Source organism: Populus nigra, chromosome 5 (assembly GCF_951802175.1).
Source record: "Populus nigra chromosome 5, ddPopNigr1.1, whole genome shotgun sequence".
Taxonomy (NCBI): Eukaryota; Viridiplantae; Streptophyta; class Magnoliopsida; order Malpighiales; family Salicaceae; genus Populus; species Populus nigra.
Window position 1 is genome coordinate 2,163,325 of NC_084856.1, and position 25,971 is coordinate 2,189,295.

The following is a 25,971-nucleotide window of genomic DNA, read 5'->3' on the forward strand; positions in this document are numbered from 1 at the left end:
GTCATGGACTAGCTGGTTTACACATGACGCAGTAAGTTGTTTGTAAGTAAATGAAATATATATACGCATGCGTGAAGAAAGATTTCCATATCACATCAACTAAATACAGGTTTTAGGTTTCTTGATTATATATTCATCTAGGTGAAGAAAGTTTCTTCAACACAGGAATTAATTGATCTGGCGTTTAATCTCAGGAATACGGGTTTAATTTCGGGAAATCATCAACCAAAAGCAGCGGCAGGACAGGGACAGGCACAGGCACCGGCACCCATAGCAGCAGGCCTTCGTGCCATGAGACTTCGATAAACACCGAACCAGACGACCTGTTCATATTACATATTAATTTATTGTATTTCATTTTGGAAAGGGAAGATCAAGATATTATCGGTTCCCTTTTGCAGACTGCACATTTTTAATTATTAGAGGAAGGTTTCTTCGGAAATCTCCAGGTGTATACGGTAGATGCAATGCCATCGAGATATGTAAATTGCTTGCATGAATAAAAATTACTCTTTAATTTGTAGAGAAATCATCGCAAGTTTCTTTAATAACATAGCAATATGCCATCATTATTTAATGTTTACCTCTGAATTTATTTTCTTTATGAAAAATTATTAAAAACTACAAGAAGACGAATGAAGAAATATTACTTCGAGAATGCTTCATGATTCATCTCACTTTGTAATTGGAACAAAACTCAAATATACGACATTAATCTTCAAAACTTAAAATATTTTTAAACGCTGCTGTTTAGAACGTGGGTGTGGTTGCAATTTGAAAGCTTTTTTTTTTTTAAAAGTGTAGTAGATATTATTTTTTAAAATATTTTTTATTTATAAATATATTAGAATTATATTTTATTATTATTTTTAATATTAGAACATTAATCCAAAAATATAAAAAACTAAAATTAATTTGAATTTAAAAAAAATTCCAAAAACACACTACAATGCCAAATGCCAAACAGAATTTCAACCATTTTCAAATTAAAAATATCAAAATAATATAAAAATATTTAAAAAAATTAAAAATACTTTTTAAATACACAAAAATAAATTAATATGAAAGGGTGCTACAGCAGCCGCGTTTCTAAACGGGATCCTCGTTGTAAAAGGACACTATCGATCAAATTAGTAGTGGATTGAGGCAATTAATCAAACTCTTAAAGTAGAGGGACCACAGGTGTAATTAAAAAAAACAACTAGTTTCTTCGTGGTTAAATTTAACGTTAGGATCACAGCATTAAAAGCATTCGAGCAAAACCTGCTGGATCGTACACCCATCCCAAACAAAACAAACCCACCACGCATCCCTCATGCAACTCACCAGACACTACCACGGCCCCCACACAGCTCTCCTCCACCGTCCGATAACGTCAGAACCTTCTCATCGGCCCAGATTCTCACCCCACGCACGCATCACAAGCACATCATTGACCGCAACACAGGCAATCGAATCCGCACAGTTGACATGTCCGATTGGAATCGTTAACAAGCTGAGTACGTAGACGTCGACGAAAACGCTTAGTGTTTACCCATTTCAAGATCGAGCATTTTGATCTTGAAGGGTTGGAGATTGAGTGAAGGGACGAGGCTGTAGGCCAGCTGGGCCGTAGGATTTAAGGAGAGAGATGTGATTTATGGGATTTAGGGAGGGTGCCGTGTAGGGTCCATGAAGTGAAGATGGATGTGTGTGAGTGAGACTGAAGTTTGTTTGAATCAAAAGAGAGTTTTTGTTAAGGTTTGTTGGGGGTGAAGGGTGATTGATTTAACAGGCTTAAACTTGGTTCGAAAGACAGCTCAGTCTTGGTTGGGTTTTTTCTTTCTTTTGTTTTTGTTTCCTTCTTTTTTTAAAAGAAAGATCCACTGGCCTGGTTTTGTATAATACAGATTAATTTTCAGATTAACCCAGCAGAAGGATTTAGAATGGGTTTCTCATCAATTTAGGTATGAATTTGTGGGAAGAAGATTATAAATTAATTAGTTTCAATACATGGAAGTATCTTTAATTACAAGATAAAAAATTTATAAGGTAGCCTTTATTCTTGAATGATTTCTTACACTTTCTTTTGCATGAGCATGAATTATACTCATTTATTTTTGAATATAATCATTTACCTGTGTTGCTGATGTGTTACCGAGTCAGAATAATCTTTTTTTTTTAAAAATAAAAATAAATATTCATGCATTAATACAGTGTTTTTGAGCAAGAAATAAAAAATCATGTAAAAATTGATTTAATGAGATCTAGTTAACTTGATAAATCTAAATATAAATTGGATAACTATGAAAAAAAACATGGTTTGATAGAAAAAAACCAAAATGATATTTTTAAAAAATATATTAAAATAATAACATATTGAATCGGCAAGAGTTAATCTATATTAACATATAAAATTTATAATTTGGATCATGAGATTATAATAATCTCATAAAAATAAATAAAGTATATGTATATTTATACTTGATTCTCAATCAATCCAAAATAATATAATTAAGGATGTATAATTTACAAAATATTTTTGACAAATTTATCGATGTATGAAAATTTTATGTAATAATTGAACCACCACATATTCTGTAATAATTTATGAGTTTTGGTAGATGCTGAATGATATGAAGTCAGGGAATAAATGCCATACTGTACATAAACGCTACCCTTGTTCATGAATTCAGACCATATAAATAATATTAATTATTGTGCTTCTCCTGTTGCATATGCAAAAACAGTCTACAGAATGCGACTTGGGCAGGAAAAAGTCTCCATACCACGGTGACTCGCAACAGGTGAACAGCAATTATTTTTTATAAAATATGATGTTATAATAGTTGTTTTTTAAATAAATTTTTATTTTAAAAAATATTAAAATAATATATTTTTTTATTTAAAATTTTTGTGTTTACATTAGTAAAAATATAAAAAAGTTAATTTGAAGTAAAGAAAATATAATTTTTTTTAAATTTTTTAAAATATTTTTAAAATACAAAAACAAAAGGTTTTTGAGTAATTATTTGATAATGTAGTATAAAATATGCTTTTAAAAGTGTTTTATAATATCTCAGCGTATTGTTTTATAATATAAAATGTGCCAAAAGGGGATAAATCCATTGACTTTGCTTTCGTTTTTATCTTGACATTTATTCACCTCAAATTCAATTATATTTCATGCGAGACTCAACAGATTACTTGTTTTTTATCAATAATTAAATTTACGTTCGATTAGTGTTGTAAGAGAGCATGAATAAATATAAAAAGAATATAAATGTATTTGAATAAAAAAATAAAAATATATATTTTTAAAATAAATCTTTATACTTTCGAAATACAAAACATGTCCCCACTGTATTTATAACGGCGGCCAATCGATTATTAAATGATGGATGAGGATGGAATTAAACATGGCCCAGCCCTACTATTCTTTGGGTTCAAATACAGGCTAAGTTAGGGATATGGACAGATATGACATCAAGACTAACATAGCCCATATGGCTGCCATTATATCAATTAGGATTCATGCACATGTTCCTCGTATGATTGTGTTAGAACTTGAACAGAATCGAGCACAATGAAGAACAAGGAAACAATCTCTTACTTCGTTTCCCTTCTCTGATAATAATAATGGGGAAAGTAATTGAGTAACTTTGGAAATGAAAGATATGTGACGATCGATCCGGCCCAACATAATAACTCCAATGGGAAAACAATGGAAGCTAGCTTTCCTAGCTAGGTTCAAAGAACATTGGCACTGAGAAAAAGGAAGATTGCAGAAATTAAGATAACATGAGAATCTTACAAATTTCTGATCAAAGACAAAGACCTTAGTTCCCATATTCAATAATCCTGCTAAACCACCTCCTTCCTTTTCTTCTTTTTTTTTGTTCATAGACCTCTCCTTCCTACACAACTAGCTAGCTATCAGCCAAGGCTTTTCACATTTATATCCGTCATGGACCCCTTATCACCTGAAGCGATTAATGATGTTCAAGGAAAAAATCATGGGTTCTCGTTCTCGTCAAGTGGAACTTGTTGGCTGTGGCTGCTTCTTCAAATTCTTGTTATTATGCATCCAAACCTTGAAAACCTGTCTCCTCACACCAACTTCAGCACAAAACTTCTGCACTTCCTCATCGTCTTGTTTATTAATCCTCCACCCAACTTTATCTGCAAACTCCATCATCTTATCTTTCTGTTCCGGTGTGAATTTTGTTCTAAATCTCTTCTTTGACATAACATAAGGTGGAGGAGGTGGCACTCCATCTGCATTAGACTGGAAAGGATTGAGATCCTCACTTGAAGATTCAGTTCCTCCACTAACACCACCAAAAGCCACACTCATGGGTTGAACCATATTTGCAGTGTTAGGACTGGTATGCAACCCCATAGAATATCTTTGGTGGTGGTGGTGGTGGTGATGCAGCACAGCTGGAGAAGGCAATGGTGGTGGCAACTGAAGACTATGAACCATGGTAGCACTTCTTCTTGAACCAGGACTGAATTGAGTCTCCCCATCGATTTCTCTGCGGTGAAAGTTGCGGTGGCACTCACAAGCAGCACATTTTAGTGCCTCTAAACTTCCTTCTTCTCCCCCTGGCATGAACTCACCACAGCCATCATAAACACTGCCTCCTACGTTGGCCGCGTGGTTTCTGAGACATTCGCGGTACCTTGTATTAGATGTTTTGGAGTTGGATCCGCTTGAGATGATTGCAAGTCGATCTGGGTTTGGAGATCTTGAGGGTTGGCGTTGGTGATCTAGGGTTTGGGTGTAAGTAAGGACAGTGGTGTCATTGTGGTTCCCATTTTTTCCTTCTAGCCCTGACGATTGATGACTGTAACTTGAAGGGACTGACGTTCTTATATCATTTTCTAGACCTCTTATCTCCATGATTTTTGCACCACGCCTAGCTTTCTTAAACGCAGCACTATGTATAATCTTTTTTTGTTTTTTGAAAAGAAAATCTTAAGCTCTCGGATTTTTTTTTGATATAACAATATTGGAACTTCGAATCTTGGAGCCCTCCAAGATTTTATGCCTGACAGTAAAGGAGAAGAAGCACTTCAAAAACAAAAATCATAGTATACTAGCAGCTTAAATACGTACGAAATGCCCTAAGCTAAATTCAAGAACTTGCTCCATCCTCAGTTGTTCCAAAAGATAAGATGGAAGAGAGGCAATAAAACGAAGAAAGAAGATCTTAAGAACAAAAAGGAAAATGAACGTTAAATGGGACAAAACTCACAGTTTCAGGAGAGAGAGAGAGAGAGAGAGAGAGGCAACAGCTAGCGCGCAGTACCAGCACCACAGGCTTTATTACCATCATCAAGTCTTTAACATCTCTCTCTCTCTCTCTCTAGCTAATGTCTTCAAGTATGCAGAAACCACAAAAGAATTAGCAGGGGAAAGATGTAAAAGAGAGAGGGTTTGTGTGGTGTTTTTAAGCTTTAGAGCATGGGAGCAAGGACTGTGCTTCTGGGCTTCCAACAGGCCAACTACATATCCAACAAGAGACAGCTTGGTTGCTTGTGATGAAGCCAGAGGGTAGATAAATTTTGTGAGGAGATGGTGATGAGATTAAGAGCCCTCCCTTTCTCTGCACAAAACAACCGACAACGTCATGTTCATCCCTCTCCCACGCCCTGCCACACTGGGTCCCACTTCACCCCTTCATTATTGCCTCCCTTTCCATTTCTTATCTTTAGCCCAGCCTGACCCCCTAAATAACCAAACAGATGCATACGGTGTATTCCTTCCTCGCCCTTTATGCGACCTAGCTAGCTTTATATATATATATATTCGCCACTGTGCTTTTTAGTCGAAAACCACACTTGACATTGCATCACCCTGTAATTAGTTTCATGATCAAACTCCTACTTTTACAGGCTAGCTCTATATTTTGTTACAGTGTTAGGGTTTGTGTTATAATATATCCCCGGTTGAAATTCCATTTTATTTTTATTATATTCTTAAAAATATTTAGTTAATGTAAACTACAATTTTATATGGTCTTCTTGGAAATTCTCTTTTGAAATCTTAATGTGTATTTATTACAGCAGTAAATGGTGTTTTCTAAAAGTATTTTTTATTTAATATATATATATATATATAATTTTTTTTATTTTTTTAAATCATTATTGTAGACATAATATTGATCAACACTTGTAATTTGACAAGCTAGCAAACGCGTATAAATATTTAATTTTATTAAATATATATGATTGGATATAATTTATATTTAAGATATTTTTACAAAAAAATAAATAATTATCTAATTCTAAAATCACAATATCAAAGTCATAGAAAAACATTAAAAGAATCAAATTTAATGTTTTTTTAAGCTACATGCATTTTTACAACACAAAAACAAATGCTCATCTCTTAATTACAAAAACAACTATTATTTATAATTTTTCTTGAACTTTTTTTTCATTCCGCAACATGAAAGTTATCATAATATCATACATAGGCTTACTTGGATTTGGAGCATCTAATTAAGGAAGCTATTTGAAATAAAATTTCTGTAAATGTTATAGTTTGGATCACATGGATAATATATTTAAGATTGCCCAAGAATAACTAAAGATTCTGTTATATAAATGCTTAAAGTTTAATGGTAATTTTTATACAAATTAAGAGGGAAAGAGCTGCATTAAATGAGAGAAGGAGGTGGGGGGGTAAAAAGTGAAAAAAACCTGCATGGGAACGGTCCACAGGAATGGTGTTGTCGTGTAATGTAGAGCAGAATGATTCTCTCAATCTCAACTCTCAAGCATGACCAATGGCTAAGGTAGGCATTCTGTTTTTGAATCGCAAGCCTCCCTGCAACACCACGCTTGCCCCAAGCAATGTCTTTACCTTTCTGTGATGCAATCGATGGCTTAATTTGTCCCTCTCTTTCAACATCTTTTGCTTTGGTACTTGCCTATTTGCTTGCTACATAGCCCTCTCTACCGGTTCATGTTCATTTTTTGTTGCAATACAGCTTCCACCAATAGAATCCCGAAAGCTAGAGCCAGGAGCCAGGAGCTTTATACATTTTTTATTATTACGAGTAGCATGATCCGACTCGGAATCTTTTCTTCCCGCCTCTTTCTTTCTTTCTTTCTTCAGATGCATAGCACATGTTCGTTCTAGGCCTTAGTCCTGTTAATCTCCACTGCAATTTCGATGTTTGAATATCACATCCGGTATGAAACTCTTGGGAACATAGGAGAATTTTTAATTCCTTTTTCATCTATTCCATTTCGAGAGCTTTAATCTCAATATCTCTCGACATTTTAGCTTAGGTAGCTTAATTTGGCATGCGCATTGCAGCATTCAAGATTTGGGGTGTGGCAGGCTAAAGCATCACACACTCAGATACTTTTGCCCACCACAGTACTTGTGGCAGTTCATTAATGCTGTGATCATGGTGCTCCTTCCACTAGCAATGGCTCACCGACTACGTGAGTGATTTGTTAATGTGTTTATCGATGAGTAAAAGCTTTCAAACAAAACATGGATTCGAGATTGAACTTCTCCCGTGCCTGATTTAGAAAATGTATACTTTAAGACAAGTGGTTTAAGGTTCGATATACGGTGTGAGAAATTCTTGGTCGAAAGAAGTAAGCATATCAGCAAGTAGATAAATATAAAGAAGTCTAAGGTTGGGCTCTTATTTCTTTTCTATAACCCCATCGAGGGCGTGATTCCTTTGCTATAATAAGGCTATCGCTTGTATTCAAATTCATGATTTGCATCTAACCCATGAATTTGGAAGGGAAAAAACATGAAATTTTAGTTTATTTTTTTCAAAATCATGGTTTGAATGTATTCTCTTTACAAAACCACGTGTTTAAGGGGATTATCAAACACCCATACCACGAGTGTGATTTTTTACTCAAGATTTGATTTTTTTCTCTCACACTTCAACCATAAACGGAAACATTGGTTTGGAATTGCGGTTGAAGTTGAAATTAGCTTTTACTAAATCTAGTCATTGCCTTTAGGTGTATAGATTAAACTATATATTCTGAATATCAAAATAACTCTGATATCCAAAGATCAAAGCAATTAATTCTACCATCTATTGAGAGATTAGGTATATTTTTATATATATTCACCAATATCTTTCTTGATACATTAAGAAAATATTCCAAGTAAAACGATGCCCTTGTTTCCCTTCCCAAAACAAGTTCTTATACGTCCATCGCTTTTCATCTTGCTTGCATGTATTAAGAATGCCGTCTGTGTTTGCTCGGAGTTAGGATTTAATTAATTCCTTATAAGATTCTTAATTACATTATTTGTAGTTTAATTGTTCGTAAACAGAGTTCATTTCCAGGGATTACTCAGTGGCAACCGTGAATGATACATTCAACAATTCGTGTCATATTCTGCAAGGAAATAAAATCTCTTCGAAATGTTCAGATTTTATCTTGATCTGTGTTACTTTTTCGTTCACTGGTATTATATTCTGCGTTGTGACAACCAGCTGTCGGGTGGGTTCGGGGAGCTAGAGGCGGACTAATGGATCGAGCTGCTCCTCCCGGGGATGCAGAATCCTGGGCATGGAACCGATGGAGGCCTGGAATAGTATGTTAGAGCTAGCTAGGTTCACTAGAAGTCATTAAATGTGCTTGTAGATTGATGGACTAATTTGATGAAGTTTTACTGATTTTAAGTAAAACTATACATGATATAAGTATCACTGATTCGATTTTGGATTACATTTGTTTATAAAATCAAGCTATAGAGAAGAAAATGATCCTTGCACGTAGTTCTTGTAGTTGAATTTGGTCACCAAAGATTATTTGAAAATACTTTTTTTTGAAGTGATTGGTTAATTAGGTCTTGTCTTGGTTGAGCCATTTATTGCTAGATTCGTTATATAAAAAAAAGCTTTTACTGGAAAATTTAAGAATTAAAATTTGATTCGAGCAAAAAAAAAAGTATTAATTTGTTGAATTCTGGGTTTTTTAATGCAAAAATAATTTTTTTAAAAAAAAATATTAACCTAATAAAATTTGATTAATTTGATGGGTCAACAACAAGAAATAATAAAAAAAAAACAAAACATTTTTGATGATTTTTCAGTTGATTCAATAAATCATGGGCCACCTTTTTTCGGATCACAACCACGTTCGACAACTATGCGATCAACTCTTGATGATAGCTACTGTCGTCGCTTATGGGCCTGGGTGAATGGACACGCTCGAAGCAAGCAGAAAAGAAAAGGGCCTTACCACACCTGGAGCCGCGGGCATTTTTACTCTAAACCAAACCTAAAAGCCCAAACCAAAATTCTATACTTTTTTCCTGGGAAAATCTGGTTAAATTCTCAGTTTATGTGATATAATGTAGCTCCACCATTGCATAGACTTTTTTTAATAAAGCATCGATGAATCCACAACAAGTCATGGTGACTTGAAAAACAAATTGCTTCGGAATCTGGTTAAACGAAAGATTTAGCACTAACTCGCTAGCTTACTCAAAGACAAGCAAAGACAATATATTTTTCTCACAGAAGAGAAAGCAATGGGGGACGCCTTGGAGTGCTTGAAAATGCTAGGGAGATTTCTTGATCTCTATCTTCAGCAACAGTACTTGTTCTGTTTCCCCCTTGACATCTGATCTCTTTATTTGCTTTACCTATTGCCTCGTACGATGGCAAGAATCTTTCATTGTTATCCTCGAACTGCATCTCCATTACCACGCTCATTTTGCCTCTAATCAGCATATCTTTGGCAGCCCATCTTTGAATCTTCCCTGAAGTTGTTTTCGGAACACATCCGCTCTTAACTAGAACCATCAAGCCAATTTCAACTTTCTCTTCCTTCAGAACAGCTTTCTTGGCCCACTCACAGATTTGTTTCAATACCTTAACATCCTTTTCGTGTCTTTGAATCTCTGCAACAAGAACTATAGTACTTGACATCTCAAATGCAGCAAGGCAACCTCCTCTGAGAAACTTTTGGCAACTATTCTGAGCAGCTGTCTCTATGAAATGAGGGTGTATTTCTTGATTGTTTGGGAGTTTGATAACATCTGAACACCGACCGGTCACATAGAGAAACCTTTCTTCTCCTTTGATGATTCCTCTATCGCCTGTGCGGACAAAGCACCGGCTCACCTTGTTCCTTGGTCTTGCTTGAAATATCTCTCGAGTTAAAGATGGGTGGCCAAGGTAACCTGAGCAGTTGCTTGGAGATGAGACCCAAATCTCACCTTCCGTTCCATCCACAACAAGTTCACAAGTTTCTTCGTCTACAACTATAATGTCCATGTCCTCTTCTTCTTCACGTTGAGAAGCAAGCCTTGCACATGGCAAGAGCTTGTTGTGTGATGGGATGTGTGGAAAGCTAGCAGCATTGCTGCAGTTGCCTCTCCATGCTGTTGAAACAAAGGTGCCGTTTTCTGCCAAACCATAAGATGGAGAAATGCATGATGGGTTTAGCCCAAAAGGCTCAAACATTTCGACGAACCTGTCAACCGATGCTTTGTAAATAGGCTCATTGATGATGATTAAGTTTTTCAAACTCCATAAACTTATAGGCCGAGTTCCTTTATCAACCCCACCACGCTTTATAACAAGTGGTAATGAGAATGATGGAACTGGAGTGCAAGTAGCTTGGAACTTTGAAATCAGCTCAAGCCATAGCCCAGGCCGGTTCACAAAGGCGCCAGGTGATGTTAGCACACTTGTTGCACCAGATATGATAGTCAATAACAAAAACTGCAGGCCACAGTCATGGTACTGAGGCAACCAAGAGACAATAACACTGTTTGGATAGAGATCGTAGGCTTTCCTGGCTACTCTCACATTGTGAGCAGCTGCTCCCGCTGTTACCAGCACAGGTTTTGGAATCCCTGTAGCACCTGAAGTGTATTGGATTAAGTACATTTCATTTGGTCTACAGCCATTATAAGGCAATGAGCCCATATTTGAACTCATTTTCTTGTCTTTGATATCAGAAGTAGAGATCCAGGTGAGCTTTTGCAACATCTCTGCAAGCTTATGATTGTCAGAGGACAAGGAGATGTAGTGTTGAACTCTGGCAATGTAATCATGGTGCGCTATGGCAGCTTTGGGCTTTGTCTGGGACAGAACTCTAACAAGATGGTGATAGTTTTCTTTAGTGAAAGAAGGGTCTGGTGGGAACAAAGGGATGCACAAAAGGCCAGCTCTTTGGCACCCAAAGATGATCTCAACAAGCTCTAACCCAGGTGAGCATAAAATCACGACAGTGTCACCTCTTTGTAATTGAGTAAGTAACTGGGTAGAAATTGAGTGAACTGATTCATTGAGTTGAGCATAAGTGATGGTTGAATTCTTGGTTGCACCATTTGAGCCATCTTCAGCCCAAATGAAGGCTGGCTTGGACTGAAAGGATGGCAGGTTAGCCCATACTGGGAGGTAGAGATCGACCACAGGTTGATCAGGGAAAGAAGGGTCATAATTCTCGTAGTTCATGTTGTTTTTTCAGGTGTGTATGTTGTGATGAGCAACAACTTTCTTGGGCTATTTTATAATAAGAATAAGTGAATTTAATAAGAGGATAAAGATGGGCAATCTTTTTGCCATTGAAGAAAACTAGAACAAGATGCAAAATGTAGCAGATATTCGTCGAGAATATCCTACTTGCTGTGCTATCATGCATTGTAAGTCCCTTTTTCCATGTCTATATATTGTTTACTATCCTCCATGCAGAGATGCGGTGGCAAATCCCAGCATCCCCTAGCCGTCTTTGGTCTTGTCCTCATGTTTAATTGTTTATGCCATGCTGCCAGAAAACAAATTGGAAGATACAAAAGCAAACTTCTGAAGAAGGATCGACAAACAAATGAATCAAAGGCCCAACAACCGTCAATCCGAGTTTTACAGCCATGTCAGGGTAGAGACAAATTCTTCTCGCATTGGGAAGTTTAAGACTTTAAATGTGTGAAAAGAATTGTATGAGATACTAATAAGTTAGGCGAATATTCCTTCACTAAGAATAAAGAAAATAAAAAATTAGTTGGCGAATTGTAATAATAATCTACTTATGTTAATTAGTACGGCATGGAATTATTAAAAAAAAAAAAACAATATGTTCGTTTGGATAACGTTATCAGGTTTTGTTGTCGATTATTACAAGAAATTCTCGTGGAAAGAGTCTGATTTGATCCATGCCTACATAAGTAAATGACAATATATTTGTTTTTGATGCACAGTTTATTAACGGTCTTTCTTCTCTCTGGCAAGCTAAAATCCTTTCGTTGCCTGGTTGGCTGCAGATGTTATCTTCCAATGTAACAATTAACGGCCTTTGTTCCTGGTCTGGCTGTTTATGTTTCTCCGACATCTCTGACACTCGCTTGAAAAAATAATTTTAAATAAATAATTTTTATTTTTTATGTGATAGATACAAATAATTTTCTACTTTTATTATACTTTCCAGGAAATCATTTTGCATGATCCTGATAAATAATAAAAAATAATTTACTTTTCAAACAAACAGGCCGTAATAAAAAAAAAAAATCATGTCTCCATCAGAGAGCATAGATTCAGATGGTAGGAGCAGGAAATTTTGGGCAACGGGGTGACTTGTCTATGACAGATTAGAGCCTCGCTGACATTATCAACCTTCAGCAAAACCTGCGCAGGAGAGAAGGATTGTGTTCTAGGAGTCTTTGAAAACGCTCTGATAGCTCCTGTGGGCAATTTAGCTGATGCACCTCTGCAATCTGATTCATTTAATACCCTGGACATATAAAACCTTGTCCAGGATTCCTATGTACATTGTCAGATTGTGATGGTCAATTAATAAGAGCAATTGCCTCTACAGATGAAGGTTCTAATTGTATTTCCAGGATACAACTAGCCAGCCACAGTAAAAAAGGCAAAAACACTGAAAGCTCTTCTAACCCTACGATGTCCTATAAGAAAGTTCTTATGTCAATCCAATCTTTTACAAAGACAACGGAGCTTGACCGCATCTAGTGTTATTTATTTTTCAAAGCAAGAGGCAAGTACAAAAATCTCTTGATGTCTTGGATGTCCAGGCTTTTCATTAGTGATGTCTACGTTTATCGCGCAGCTCTGGAAGCACCTCAAATGATTGCTGGATAGAAGAATAACTCCTCATCCTAGGTCCCAATCATTGTCCCCAAGCACAGGCCCTGAATCATGATGGCAAAAGAAAGGAACAGATGTCAAAAAGCCATATGAAACACGAATGTGTATTCCAAAGTACAGCAATTTAAATTCTACAAAATAACGTAGTATTCTGTTCTGCTCAGCAAATTAAATTATTCAGACCCTGCCAACCACGGTTTGTATCCCAGCTAGCCTGGGTCCTTGTGAAATCGAGTGCCCGCCACATTAGGTGATTCAAGAGCAGTCCATTGACCATCTCATCACAGTTGGGTAGGGAGTTTAGCGGGCAGTAAGATCAGTTTTCCAATTCCATTAAATCAATCAACCAGAAAAATCTCTTCTGTAGTTTGGAAAACATGAAATTAAACTTTCAACAAGAGGAAACTATAAAGCATGAAAGCATCACCTAATTTAATTATAGCATTAGCAATAAAACTGAAAAGGGACACCTAAAACCCCGAGTAAAAATAAACTCAAGCCTAGATAAATTAAAGAGGTTAATCTTTTAAGGTAGTTAAGAAAATAACACAAAGGAATGCAAGCGAGAACAATAGTGTATTGCCCTGGCAAGATCCCAAAACAAGGAATGTTTGAACATGGAGTATTCCACACTATTGACTAGACTGCAAATAACTATATGCCATTACTAGGTGCGTGAACTTTTCTGCTATGCCTCAAATAGATCCGCTTATAAAGAAAAGGAAGTCTCAACTCTCAATCTCAGGTTCCAAATTTACAAATGCCACAAGGTCTAACAACAGCTCTGAAAATAAAATCAAACCTGTCATGAACAAACTGGGAAGCATATAATGATAGACCCACTTTGGCATTGGTTTGAGCAAACAATGATATTCCCAAGCTTTATCAATAGTACAACATTCATGTCAACAATGATATTCACAAGCTTTATCAATAGTATAGCAGTCATGGCACTGATCATTAAATATAACATCTAGAATGTGAAAGAACTAAAGCCTCAGGTTTTACAGTAACCACAAAAGTAGTCATTTTCCAAGGCATAGAAAATAAATGGTGGAAAATACAAGCAGAATCCCAAAATATAACCATAATAGTAGTCATTTTCGAGCATATCATCGAGAGCAGGGCAGAACTTGAGTTTTTTAAACGGGGATTGCCATCATTAGAGATATAGCAAACAAAGCAAAGTAAAACATGAAAAGTAAGGTGAAGAGGAAGTGTTACGTTTTAGTTTCCACTACAGCAAACTTTCCATTTTGAAAGAAACCAAATGAATTTTTATGTTAAACCTATATCACTTGAAATGTTTTGTCCGTAATATTAGACAGGTACATCACTGAATATCATATTTCTTTCAGCTTCAACTAGAGAGCTACAATATGAACTTAACAAGAAAACACTGTAGATCTCGGCAATCTCATAATACTTAAAGCCAAAAAATAATAGGCATGATACTAATTGTCCATGCCTGACAGATTCAGTTATTAATTACAGTAGACAGGTTTGGCAGGTTAGAGTTGCATTCTCTTATCAATGTTTAATCTGTGATTGACGTGCTATGTCCAACACAGAAGATAAAATATTTTGCTGAGTGTTTAACAAACTATTGTGAGCCCCCTGCATACTCTATTTATTATTTCCACTAATTGCCCCTCTTTCTTTTCCACCTAGTCTCCCACTAATTCAACTCCATCTTCAGTTTCTAAACTGTTCTATGTTTCAGTCCTTGCTACATATTTTACGTAATTTTGCACAGCCATTTTCTGGAGGCATAAAGTTTACCCGCAATGATTTAGGCCTAAATGCTAAAACTAAGGATACGTTAATGTGCAGTGTATCTATAAGACTAATTGTTTATTTCTCTAGTTTAGATAATCTTATAAGCCCCCATTCAATACTAACAAAACCCCTCCCCCATGTTCACGGTGCAGTCAGGATCCCTATTTTAACAACTTTGGTATATCCATCCCTTCATACATAAAATTTAAGTCCAACAAGTCTTGTGATGCAAAGCTTTTGGAAAATACCAGGGAACAAATGTTTCAAGTTCAGAATCACAGCCCTAAGACACACCCCCTACATCCCCGTGCCTCGGATCAGAAACTTTCAAGAACCACCCCATACATGACCCCCCCTTTCAGCGATTAAAAATTAAAAACTCAAACTAACCCTTTCAGTTCTATGGATGTAAAATCTAGCAAGGAACTATATCCCCGAACAACTAACCACATTGCAAGTTTTGAAGTACAAACACATAGAACTGAAGCACTTCAAACGGGTAAAATAAACAACCCATCGAGAAAGAAGAGAAGAGAAGCACGCGAACAACTAATAGCAACGCAGAACATGAAAGTTAGATGAATCAAATTTGCCATGCAACAAAACTGAACGTGGACATACCCAAGATTGAGAATGCTGTTTATTGGGTCAATAAGCTGAGGCTGCTGCTGGTCTTCCTGCTGTTGCTGTGTCAAATTACCACTAGCAGACACTGCTATCACACTGGAAGGTGACCCTTTTGACTCTTGTAATCTCCAAAGATACCATGACGCAACCGACCTATACGGCCTCCATTTTTCACACAACTGATCCATCTGTGATGGGCGTGGCAACTCCAGCAAATTATAAAGCAACTGCACTCCTTTCCTCACTTGAAGATCATTAATTGGCAGCACATCCGGTCTATGCAGCGAGAAAATCATGAACATATGCACTGACCATGAACCAATCCCATTTACCATAGTAAGCATTGTGAAAAGCGATTTATCATCCATATTTACAATCGCAGAATCCGATAAAATACCATTTTGATACTTTCTAGCTAGATCATGAAGGTAACTCGCTTTACGCCCAGAAACCCCAAATTGCCTCAACTGTTGTGGAGTCAAAGCAAGAACTGTTTCGGGTAAAACTCCAGCCTCTCCGCCACAAAGCGAAATAAAGCGCGTGTAAATTGAAGACCCTGCTTTAAAAGCAAGTTGCTGGTAAAGAATGCTGCGAGCGAGAGCAAGGAAAGGAGTGGGAAACGTATCAAAGCTAGGAGGCTGGTAGATGTCAATTAAGGAAGCAAGGAGTGGATCGGCGTTACGGAGATAGTGAATTGCGTATTCAAGCTCACCTTCACATGTTAGAGATCTTGCCACGATCCGCGGAGTGGCGATTACTAGCTGTTGGGACGTTTTTGTTCTTGGGGTTTTGATGGCAGGGGTTTTGGGTGTTTCGGTTGTGGTAGTGGTAGTGGTAGTGGTGGAGGTTGGGGAAGACTTAGGGTCGTTAGCGGTGGTTGCAGCAGCATTGGGTGAGACTTTACGGATTTTACGAGGACGGGAAGGGATTTTGGCGGGAGGAGATGTAATTGGTGGTGGAACAGTGGTTAATTCCGAGGTGGTGATGGTGGGGGTATTGAATGGCTGAGACAGTGATTGAGTTTGGACCTGGGCTTCGATTTGGGGGAGAGCCTGGGATTCTGATTGGACTGGTTGTGATTGAGGTTGGATTTTGGTTTGTTCGCCCATCAGTGATCAGTCAAATTGGGGGCTAGGGCTGACTGTCTCACTGTCAGTGGTGGGCGGCGGTAGTTGTGGTGGTGGTTTCAGAGCCAGGTGTTTGTTATTTTTATTTTGTGGAAGGTGAAAGAGTTTGAAGTGGAGTAGCGGATATTTTAGGATTGACTCCTTCACTCTTCGCTGCACTCCGTTTTGGTGTCATCTGAGAAGGAAAGTGGATGTCTCCGAGTTACAGTGATCCTCACGCTCTTTCCACGACTCGTGAAGTTTCGTACGTTAGGCCCAGTGGACTTGGATAAGTTTGTTTAATTTCTGGCACCTTAAAGCCCATATTTCAGCCCATGAAAGTTCTAAGACAACCCTAACTTGATTCTATGTTTGTGCGTCCATCTTTGAATTCTTTATCCTTTTTTATCAATAAAAAAGTAAAAAAATAAAATCCATTTAGGATTTTTAAAAAAACTAAATTCATTTTTATTACTATTATTATAATATACCTTTAACAATCAATAATTCATTAATATATTGTCGTAATTTGTAATAATTTGTGAGAGAATAAACTAATTAGAGAAAAACTTTAGACTCATTGAATATAGTATTTATACACACACACACACACACACACACAAGAATTGAAAACTAATCTAAAATATTTATTATTGTTAACATCATTATTAATTAAAAATAACTTAAAATCTTTAACGTTATCTTTTTTGTACATGTTACCACTACATACACAATACTGCTAGGGCATGAGGAAAGGTGCTGCGAGTTAAACTATATATTTTCTTCAAATTTTAATTAATTTTTTTTATGGATTGAATTATTTTAAAAAATATTTTAGTAAATTTAGCTTTATACATTTATTTTCTTGATATAATTCCACAGTTATTATATTTTATTGTATATATTTGACGTGATTTTTTTTCAGGAAGTTAATTAATTAATTATATTTTTTAGAGAAATTAAAATTAATAGAATATAATTGAATACGAAGACCTTCTTGAATAAGTGGGTACGTAATTCATACATGACAAACTTTTAGACCATGTTCCAGAATGTAGATGAAATTATATTTAAAAAAAATAAAAAATTTTTAAATAAATTTTTTATATTTTTTAAATTATTTTAATATTCTGATATCAAAAATAATTTTTAAAAAATAAAATAAAAATTATTATTTTAATTTATTTTTAAATAAAAAATATTTTAAACCGTAATTATTATCCTACTCTAAAAACTCCTTAAAAAAATCTATATATAAAAAAAATTGTAAGCATGAATAGCTATTTCGAAGAAGCACCGAGACCATGGTTCAAAGAGCTAGTTAACAATCAGAAATCGCAGCTGCTGAGAAGAGTCGTACTCCTCGTCTCGTGAACTATGAATGCATGTGCAATAAAGCCACCATGGATGAATATGATCGTCCCAGTTTGCTTCAGTGGTAACAGATGATTAAGACCTTCGACAAAAAAGTGCATCAACAATGGTGGATCACTGAGTTCAACCAGCCACTACAAAACGACGCATGGATCACTGAGTTCAACCAGCCACTATAAAACGACGCCTGTGATCATGTACTTATAAGACAACCCAGGTGCTCGCCTGGCCCAGAAGGGTTGCGATTTATAGGAACGATCATCTCACAAGGTCATGTCTGAGAGCCTACATTGTTTTCAGAGTGACAAACACATGCATCCACCATCTGTGTGTCCCAGGTGATTCATCAACTCCTTAATTATATATATATATATATATATATATATATATATAGCAACAATCATGACTCTTATCTAGTAAGTGACGCCACGTTTTCTTGTCTCCCTGGGCTCCTTTCGTAACTATATAAATTATTTTTTTATATTTTTAAATTGTTTTGATATATTTATATAAAAAACAATTTTTAAAAATAAAAAAAATATTTTAATATATTTTTAATTAAAAAATATATTAAATTACAATTATTATCACAATCTAAAACACATGTGATAACAGATATTTGTTGTCGAGATGTTATATCTCTCTTAATTTGATCTCAAACTCACCAATGGAAAATTAAGAACATGCAGAGTAACAATTTAATCTTTTTGTTTTTTTATGAATCATGCAAGTTGTTTTTATCAATTTATTGTGAGATTAATTTTCTTATCTTTTCTGTTTGAATGAATTCAAAGTTTTGCTTCTCTCACTGTCTCTTTTATATATATTGTAGAATTACAGATCAATGTTGCGCATATTTAAATTTTTATATGAATAATTTCCTAGATATCATGGTAGGATTATGTATCGTTATATACTTTTAATAATTTTTAAAATATTATATTTTTTATCAAATATAATTTTTTTATTTAAAAAATCCATGTTAAACTTGAAGATTTTCATATCTAGCTACCAACTGAATATTCGGTCATTGAAATGAGCTTTGAATGGGTTATTTAATAAATTAATTGTTTATGAAATTGTATTTAAATATTTGTCAAAATTCGATCCATGTCGAATTGAGTTGGATATATATTAATATTACCATATTTTGCTTAATTTATGAATTTTTGTTTTTTGGTTATGTGTGTGAGAATCAATTAAACATTTTTATCTTGTTTATGTAGTTATGGTCGAGGCGAGAGATTTGTAAAGTAGGAGCTGGGAAAAGTTGCGAGCAAATAACGCCTTTAACTGAGAATAGAATGTGAGTAGAGAAATATATAGCTTGAGGAAGAATGGCGAGCAATCTTTTTTATATATATAAATAATCATTTAACTCTTCATCTTTCCTTAAATATTTTTTATTTAAAAATATATCAAAATAATTTTTTTTTTATTTTTAAAAAGTTATTTTTGACAATGTCATATCAAAATAATTTAAAAATACACAAAAAAATAATTTAAAGCAAAGAAAACAAATTTTAATTTTTTTCAAAGATATTTTAAAATGAAAAACCAAACAGGATCTATTCTCCTCGATGTTAATGGCACTCCTTTTCTTGAAATGCAACGTTATATTATAATTATATTATAAGAAACTCTAAAACAAACAGTATTTTTACTATAGCATCTATAGTTAATTTTTTATAGTTTAATCCCCAAACTTTATTTCTTTTTAGTTGCATCTTTTTATGCCAAAGTTCATTACTAATTTATCAAGAATTGTTGAGGAGGGACAAAATCAAAAAATAAGGGATCAAAGTGTAAAACATTGAGAGAAAAAAGTGACATTTTAAAAAAACAAGGAGAAATTCACCATGGTGCTCTTGATTCTAACTTATAACTTTACAGTCTCTCAATATTTCAAGTTTTCAATTGCAATACAAAACTTTGCTTTTTTAACTTTTTAGTCCTTGGTTTGAAGAAGAAAAAAGAAAATTGCATGGATCTCAGTAGTATAAAGAGAATCGATCAATGCCAATTTAGCCCATGAAAACATTGATTTTTTTACCAATGAGTTTCATTTAATAAGAAGAGTCTCATGTGTGTTTTTTAGCTTTTTTATTGCCTAAAATGGTAAATATGATTTCAAAAAGATTTCTGATTTTGAATTGATTTTGGATTTATAGACCAACCTTTGGATTATTTGAGGTCATATATATGTTTATTAATATGTACAGAGTATTTTATAGGTGTTTTTTAGTCGAAGTTGATTGAAGATAGATTTTTGGGATAAAAAAAATCCATCAACCTTGATTTTCTGATAACCACTAAAGCTAAAATATAAGGAGAAAGTAAGCGACAAGTCGCCTGATTTTATTATAAAAAAATTTGGAGCGGACGACATGTCATCTGTTCCATTTCTAAAAAAAAATTAAGGCCTCCGCATGCGGCCTGGTGGTCTTGACTTCCTAGGCCTTACATGCTTAGCCTTTTTTTTAATTGATTTTTATATGTAATTTTTTAATATTTTTTTTAATTTATATTTAAATTATTATCCATTCTCTCTATTTTTTAGATTGTTTATTTAGATTTTTAAAAAAATAGTGGTTGTTTTTTTAATTATTTTGTATGTATTTCATGTTTTGAATAGATTATTCTAGTTCATTTATAAATTTTTTTTTAATATTTTACACAAATAAACTTTATTTTAAAATTAAAATTATTTTTTTAAGAAAAAGTTACATTTAAGATAAAAAAATGTTTTTATTAAAAAAAAATGAGGTTAAATATCATACTTATGTATCTTCTACTTTTATGGGAATGACCATGTTTTTATTTTTAAATTTTGTTGGCATTAACAATTCTTTCTCATTATATTGGTTCATATATTTTAAGATTTATTTTGTTTAGCATAAAAAATATTTTTATATTTCTCAGTTAAGAAAATCATGATCCAGTAAAATATATCTGTGATATTGTTCTATTTTTCTACTCTGTTAAAAATTAACTTGGGATCCTGCACTTGGTGTTGTGCTAACAAATCTTTATTTATTTATTTATTAATACATATGATTATCATTTTATTTTATTATATGCAAGCATCAACTTTTTAATCCATAGTTATATTTTTCTTCTTTAAAAAACACGTTAACAACACCTACATATTTATCATTTTGTATTAGAAAATAAATTATCCGACCCATGATGAAGCGAGTCGAATAAATAATTTAACATTTTTTTTGCACTTATTGGCAAAAATAATTCTTAATTTATTTAATTAAATATAGACATAAACTTTTTGATTTATAAGTATATATTTTTTTAATCTCTGTCTTGGTTTGTCTATAATTTTCAACAATATAATTTTATAAATTTGTTTGAAAATGCGGTTCAAATTTTTAAAATCAAAGAAAAAATTTTACTTAAAATTATTTTTTATATATTTTTAAATATTTAAAATTATTTTTTATATATATTTCTAAATAAAAAGTAACCATTATCACATTTACCCACATCAATATTCATATCTAATCGTTCATATTGATCATTAGCGCGACCAGTCAAAACGCCGTATTTTACAAACAATAGCCATGAGATTTCTTTACCAGATGAACTACTTGTATAGAAAGCTAAGATTAACAATTAAAATCACGAAGGCGATCTACTCTAGCGGTGCCATCCTGCAATAACAAGCTATACTCCTTCGTCTTCACAGGTAAGTCGGTGAGTGAAGTATTTTTATAGCCTACAACACTTGTAAGAGAAAATCAAGTCTCGACGATAGAAAAAAGCTTATACATTTTTCTTTTTTTTAACATTTCTCTAAACCATAAAACTTCATCGCTAAACTGATTGAAGGATTCTCAAACACACAAGGAATTTTGTTTTGCAAGTTACGGCACGCCAAGAACAGCTCAATATCTATTGCCAAGCGTGAAAAAAGCCCAGCAGACTCATAAGAGTGCTCCAAGTAAAAATCAAGTCCGAGTGACTGGAGTCCATGTCTTCTCTCTTTTGTTACTTGGGAGTTGGAGCCTTGCCATCCTTGTTAAAAAGAGAAAAAGAAGAAACATTGACATTTCCTCTCTGCTCTCAGAGCATCTGTAGCCGCTTCCTCCCCAAGGAGCAACAGAAGGTTAAAAGGGCAAGATAAAAAGAAAGGAAGAAAAGGTTGGTTTGTGTTAAAAAGTGAAAACAAAAGGGTTTCCTTGTGGGTCCATAGTAAAACAAGGTCCCACTCACAGTCTGAACCGAATCCCCTCTGTGACTGGGGAAATTTTTGGTATTCCGAAGCTTTATCATTTCCGGAAATGATCCTCCGTACCTATTCGACGTGTCACAGAAATAGCCACTAATACACTGCCACAAGTCCTAACAGTGCCTCGATTTGATCGATTAAACTTCCCTTTCACGGGACACTGCAGTCAGTAAATCGGCGGCTGCGGCGCGTCCTTGTCGGTTCCTCGGCTGCCCTGTCCGGAGGTTTTGTTGTCGGCCAACGCCGGCTGCTTTTTTTACTGTCACTGACACGAAAATAAGCCTTTGGGCTATTGATGTTAAAGTTGGGTAGGTTTCGGACGCGTGAACGGGGACCAGTTGGACCGTGATGGTTGGTTTTTGTGACATGCTGGAGACGTGTTCGAGGTTTAAGAGGCTATTTGAGCACTGGTTAATAACGTGTGTGTGTGTGTGTTCGTTGAACTCTGATAATTTGGTTCTGATTCCGACATTTCTGTTTTTACATGCGAATTGCAAGGCTACTGATCAGTCTACTCTTCAAAAGTCAACAATGCCCCTATTATTTTCAAGTAATTGATTAAAAGAATGTCTGGGTTAGAGGAATGATTTGGTTTTTTAAAAGGTGTAATTTTATTTAAAATATAAACAATACCTTTTAAAAAATCACACCTCTGAAAATAAAAAATATATACTTTTTTATATTAAAAAAAATCAATCAAATCTTCATCCCAAACACATAATGATAAAAATCAAATGAGTGAACATAAGTGTTATTAAATATGTCAAGGTTTGGTGGGTGTGCCCCGTGTGTAATTTGAGCCGAGTTTTAAAAATAAATCGAGTTAAAATTAATCTAGTCAAATCTAGATAATATCATAGATTTACATGTAATACATCCAAAATTTAATTTAATTTTTTAAATTCTTTTCAAAATAAAAAATATTTCATTTTAATTTTTACTTTAAAAAGATATATTAAAATTAACAATACAGTGGTTTTAATTAGACATAACCAACTCGTAACTCAAGCCTTGAACTAGGTCAAGACAAGTTTAACTTAAACCCCAAAGTTTGCCTATTTAGGAGTGTAGTTGCGGTTGCTTTTCATAAAAAAATTTGTGCCAAAATGCATTAAAATAATTTTTTTTATAAAAAATTATTTTTAACATCAGCGCGTCAAAATGATTTGCAAACACTAAAAACATATTAATTTAAAATAAATAAAAAAATAAAAAATTTTCAAATATTTTTAAAAATATTTTTATAATGCAGAAAGAAACCGGCTTGCTATAACTAATTTTAATGACATAAAATGGTCAATCACACCTTAAAGTTTCCGAACCTTTTGATGACGTTGAATTGTATACATGGACAGTAAATAAATAAAATTTCATGGGAAGGTTGGATCATGAAAATTCTAGGAATGGCTAATTAAACTACAACCTAATCCCCTCACACTCCAAGAACCCCATAGCAGGCAAATGGCAGTGCATTTGACTTTCCCTTAATTTCCTTAAGAAAAAAAAAAACAAAGAAAATCTCGGATATGGCATGGTTAATAACTATAATTATAATAATAATAATAATTATTATTATTATACTAGTTAAAAATTAATTCGACTATGATTAAAAGAATATCTTTTCCGAGGAATTAACATTAGATATAATAAAGTAAAAACGGGTCATAATTAGGGCTTGAGTAGTCTTCGAGAGAGACAAAGTAGTCCTTCCTACTCCCTGCAAGGCTGCAACCAAAACCAGCCAGCAAAAGCTAAAACTGTTTCTACTATATTCCATTTCACCATGACATGACCCTCAAGCCTAACCAACCACTGCCAGCACCTCTCTCACTGTCCCAATATATTAACCCTAGCTCCCAGTTCCCACTCTCTCCTCTTCATTCATCAAAACCCTTCCCGTAAGCCCATCCTTTGCACAGCTCAAACATGGCTATATCCTCTTCCTTTCCCATCTTCGGTCTTCTCTTCCTCGCAACTCTCATGTCCTCTCTTGTCATTTCACACCAACAACCTCTCCTCGACTCCGCCGAGCAGGACTCCCTCTTTCAGGTCCTTTACTCCATCAACTCAGCCATCCCTTGGCGCACTCTCTTCCCTGACGACCTCTGCCTCTCCGCCCCACACGGCATCGTTTGCGAGTACTTCACCGAAGAACAACCACCACTCACCCCAAACGGTTCCGTTTCAACCCAGCCTCCCCTTGAAACGGCTCACATTTCTGAACTCAGTTTCGGGTTCGTCTCTGACTACACATCCAACCCGCCTTGCTCTCCAAATTCCACCATTAACCCTCTTGTCTTCACTTCTTTTAAGTTCCTACGCAAGCTGTTCTTTTACAAGTGTTTCACCGAGATGCCAGTTTCGGTGCCTGATGTTTCTTCTTCGAGCTTTGGGGCTAACCTTGAAGAGCTTGTGTTTATTGAGAACCCAGCTCTGGTTGGGTCTCTAAGTGGCATCATTGGTAATTTTACTAATTTAAGGAGGCTAGTTTTGACTGGAAATGGTATTTATGGCAATATTCCAGATGGGGTTGGCTCTTTGGTTAACTTGGAAGAGGTTACAGTGTCAAGAAACCAGTTAAGCGGAGGGGTTCCCTTCAGTCTAGCTAAGTTGAAAAAATTGAGAGTTCTTGATTTGAGTCAAAATTATCTTGACGGTTATGTCCCTTTGTCTGTGGGTAATTTATCTCGGCTTTTGAAGCTTGATTTGAGTCATAATCGGTTTTCTGGTAAAATCCCAGAAAGCTTGGTTAGTTTACAGAGTCTGGAGTTCTTAGACCTGAGTTTTAACAGCTTCGGTAACTATGGAGTGCCTTTGTTTTTAGGCGAAATGCCCAGGTTGAAGGAAGTGTATTTGAGTGGAAATTTGCTAGGAGGGCATATACCGGAAATATGGGAGAAACTTGGGGGTATTTCGGGAATAGGATTTTCTGACATGGGTTTGGTTGGGAATATTCCAGCTTCTATGGGGGTACATTTAAGGAACCTGTGTTACTTAGGGCTTGATAACAACAAGCTTGAAGGGACTGTGCCTGAAGAGTTGGGGTTCTTGAAATGTGGTTATGAGATCAATTTGGAGAACAACAATTTGAGTGGTAAAATCCCAGTTACTTTTACTTCCAAGGTTGCTGAAAAGCTGAAGCTGAAGGGCAACTCAGGGCTGTGTGTTGATGGTGGTGATTTCTCAGGGTTTGGTAAATTTGAGGGCAGTTTAGGGAAACTGAAGCTGTGCAACAAATCAGATCTTTCCAGTCCTGTACTCGTCCAAGAGGGTTCTCTTGATTCCTCATCATCATCTCAAACACAGGTTTCATCTCGGATGATGCTTGGATTTGGATTTCTGTTTTTTTTATCCTGTTAATTTGACCCAGAGAAGAATAGGTGCTAAGTGCTAACAGACAGAACAGGTTTATACACTGACATTGGACAGGGCTTTCTTGAGAACAGTGGTCTGATTAGGGCAAGAATGTAATTATGGCTCTTGTTGGTGACAAGCCAGATACTCCACTCTACTAGTGTGTTGTTTATCGTTTGACCTTCTTCAACCTGTGTATACAAGTTTTTGAGGACTCTGGGTCTCTCAAGTTCGGATGTTGGGATTTGAGGATCATTTGCTACATGAGAGGCCTAATTTCTGCTCTGACTTTCTTGGATTTGGTCCAAGTAATATGAATTTTGCTTGGATTTCTAGCCTATATGCTGTTACTTTACTGTTTTATTTAATTAAATATTGAACCTTTTTTAATGAA

The 25,971-nt window shown here is 35.0% G+C and overlaps 4 protein-coding genes across 4 annotated transcripts; 1 reads left to right on the forward strand and 3 right to left on the reverse strand.

Moving 5' to 3' along the window:
* Positions 1-3,746: 3,746 nt before the first annotated feature.
* On the reverse strand, positions 3,747-5,686 carry LOC133694252 (zinc-finger homeodomain protein 5-like). The gene is made up of 2 exons (XM_062115745.1): positions 5,241-5,686; positions 3,747-5,033 (listed from the first exon to the last, which is right to left on the reverse strand). Exon 2 carries the CDS (start codon positions 4,883-4,885, stop codon positions 4,013-4,015), a length of 873 nt encoding a protein of 290 aa, XP_061971729.1. The 5' UTR covers positions 4,886-5,033; positions 5,241-5,686; the 3' UTR covers positions 3,747-4,012.
* Positions 5,687-9,497: 3,811 nt separating this feature from the next.
* Positions 9,498-11,450, reverse strand: LOC133694254 (uncharacterized). The gene has a single exon (XM_062115747.1). The coding sequence runs from the start codon at positions 11,448-11,450 to the stop codon at positions 9,498-9,500; it is 1,953 nt and encodes a 650-aa protein (XP_061971731.1).
* Positions 11,451-12,680: 1,230 nt separating this feature from the next.
* Positions 12,681-16,812, reverse strand: LOC133695092 (uncharacterized). The gene is made up of 2 exons (XM_062116900.1): positions 15,495-16,812; positions 12,681-13,138 (listed from the first exon to the last, which is right to left on the reverse strand). The coding sequence occupies exons 1-2, from the start codon at positions 16,607-16,609 to the stop codon at positions 13,117-13,119; spliced, it is 1,137 nt and encodes a 378-aa protein (XP_061972884.1). The 5' UTR covers positions 16,610-16,812; the 3' UTR covers positions 12,681-13,116.
* A 7,120-nt stretch (positions 16,813-23,932) lies between these two features.
* On the forward strand, positions 23,933-25,967 carry LOC133695371 (piriformospora indica-insensitive protein 2). Its single transcript, XM_062117329.1, has one exon. It carries the CDS (start codon positions 24,150-24,152, stop codon positions 25,581-25,583), a length of 1,434 nt encoding a protein of 477 aa, XP_061973313.1. The 5' UTR covers positions 23,933-24,149; the 3' UTR covers positions 25,584-25,967.
* The last annotated feature ends 4 nt before the right edge of the window (positions 25,968-25,971 follow it).

Coding starts and splice junctions, on each gene's coding strand:
- LOC133694252 (XM_062115745.1), bottom strand. CDS start 4,885: ATGGAGATAAGAGGTCTAGAAAATGATATAAGAACGTCAGTCCCTTCA.
- LOC133694254 (XM_062115747.1), bottom strand. CDS start 11,450: ATGAACTACGAGAATTATGACCCTTCTTTCCCTGATCAACCTGTGGTC.
- LOC133695092 (XM_062116900.1), bottom strand. CDS start 16,609: ATGGGCGAACAAACCAAAATCCAACCTCAATCACAACCAGTCCAATCA. Junction 13,139..15,494: donor AACAGCATTCTCAATCTTGG/GTATGTCCACGT, acceptor ATCATGATTCAG/GGCCTGTGCTTGGGGACAAT.
- LOC133695371 (XM_062117329.1), top strand. CDS start 24,150: ATGGCTATATCCTCTTCCTTTCCCATCTTCGGTCTTCTCTTCCTCGCA.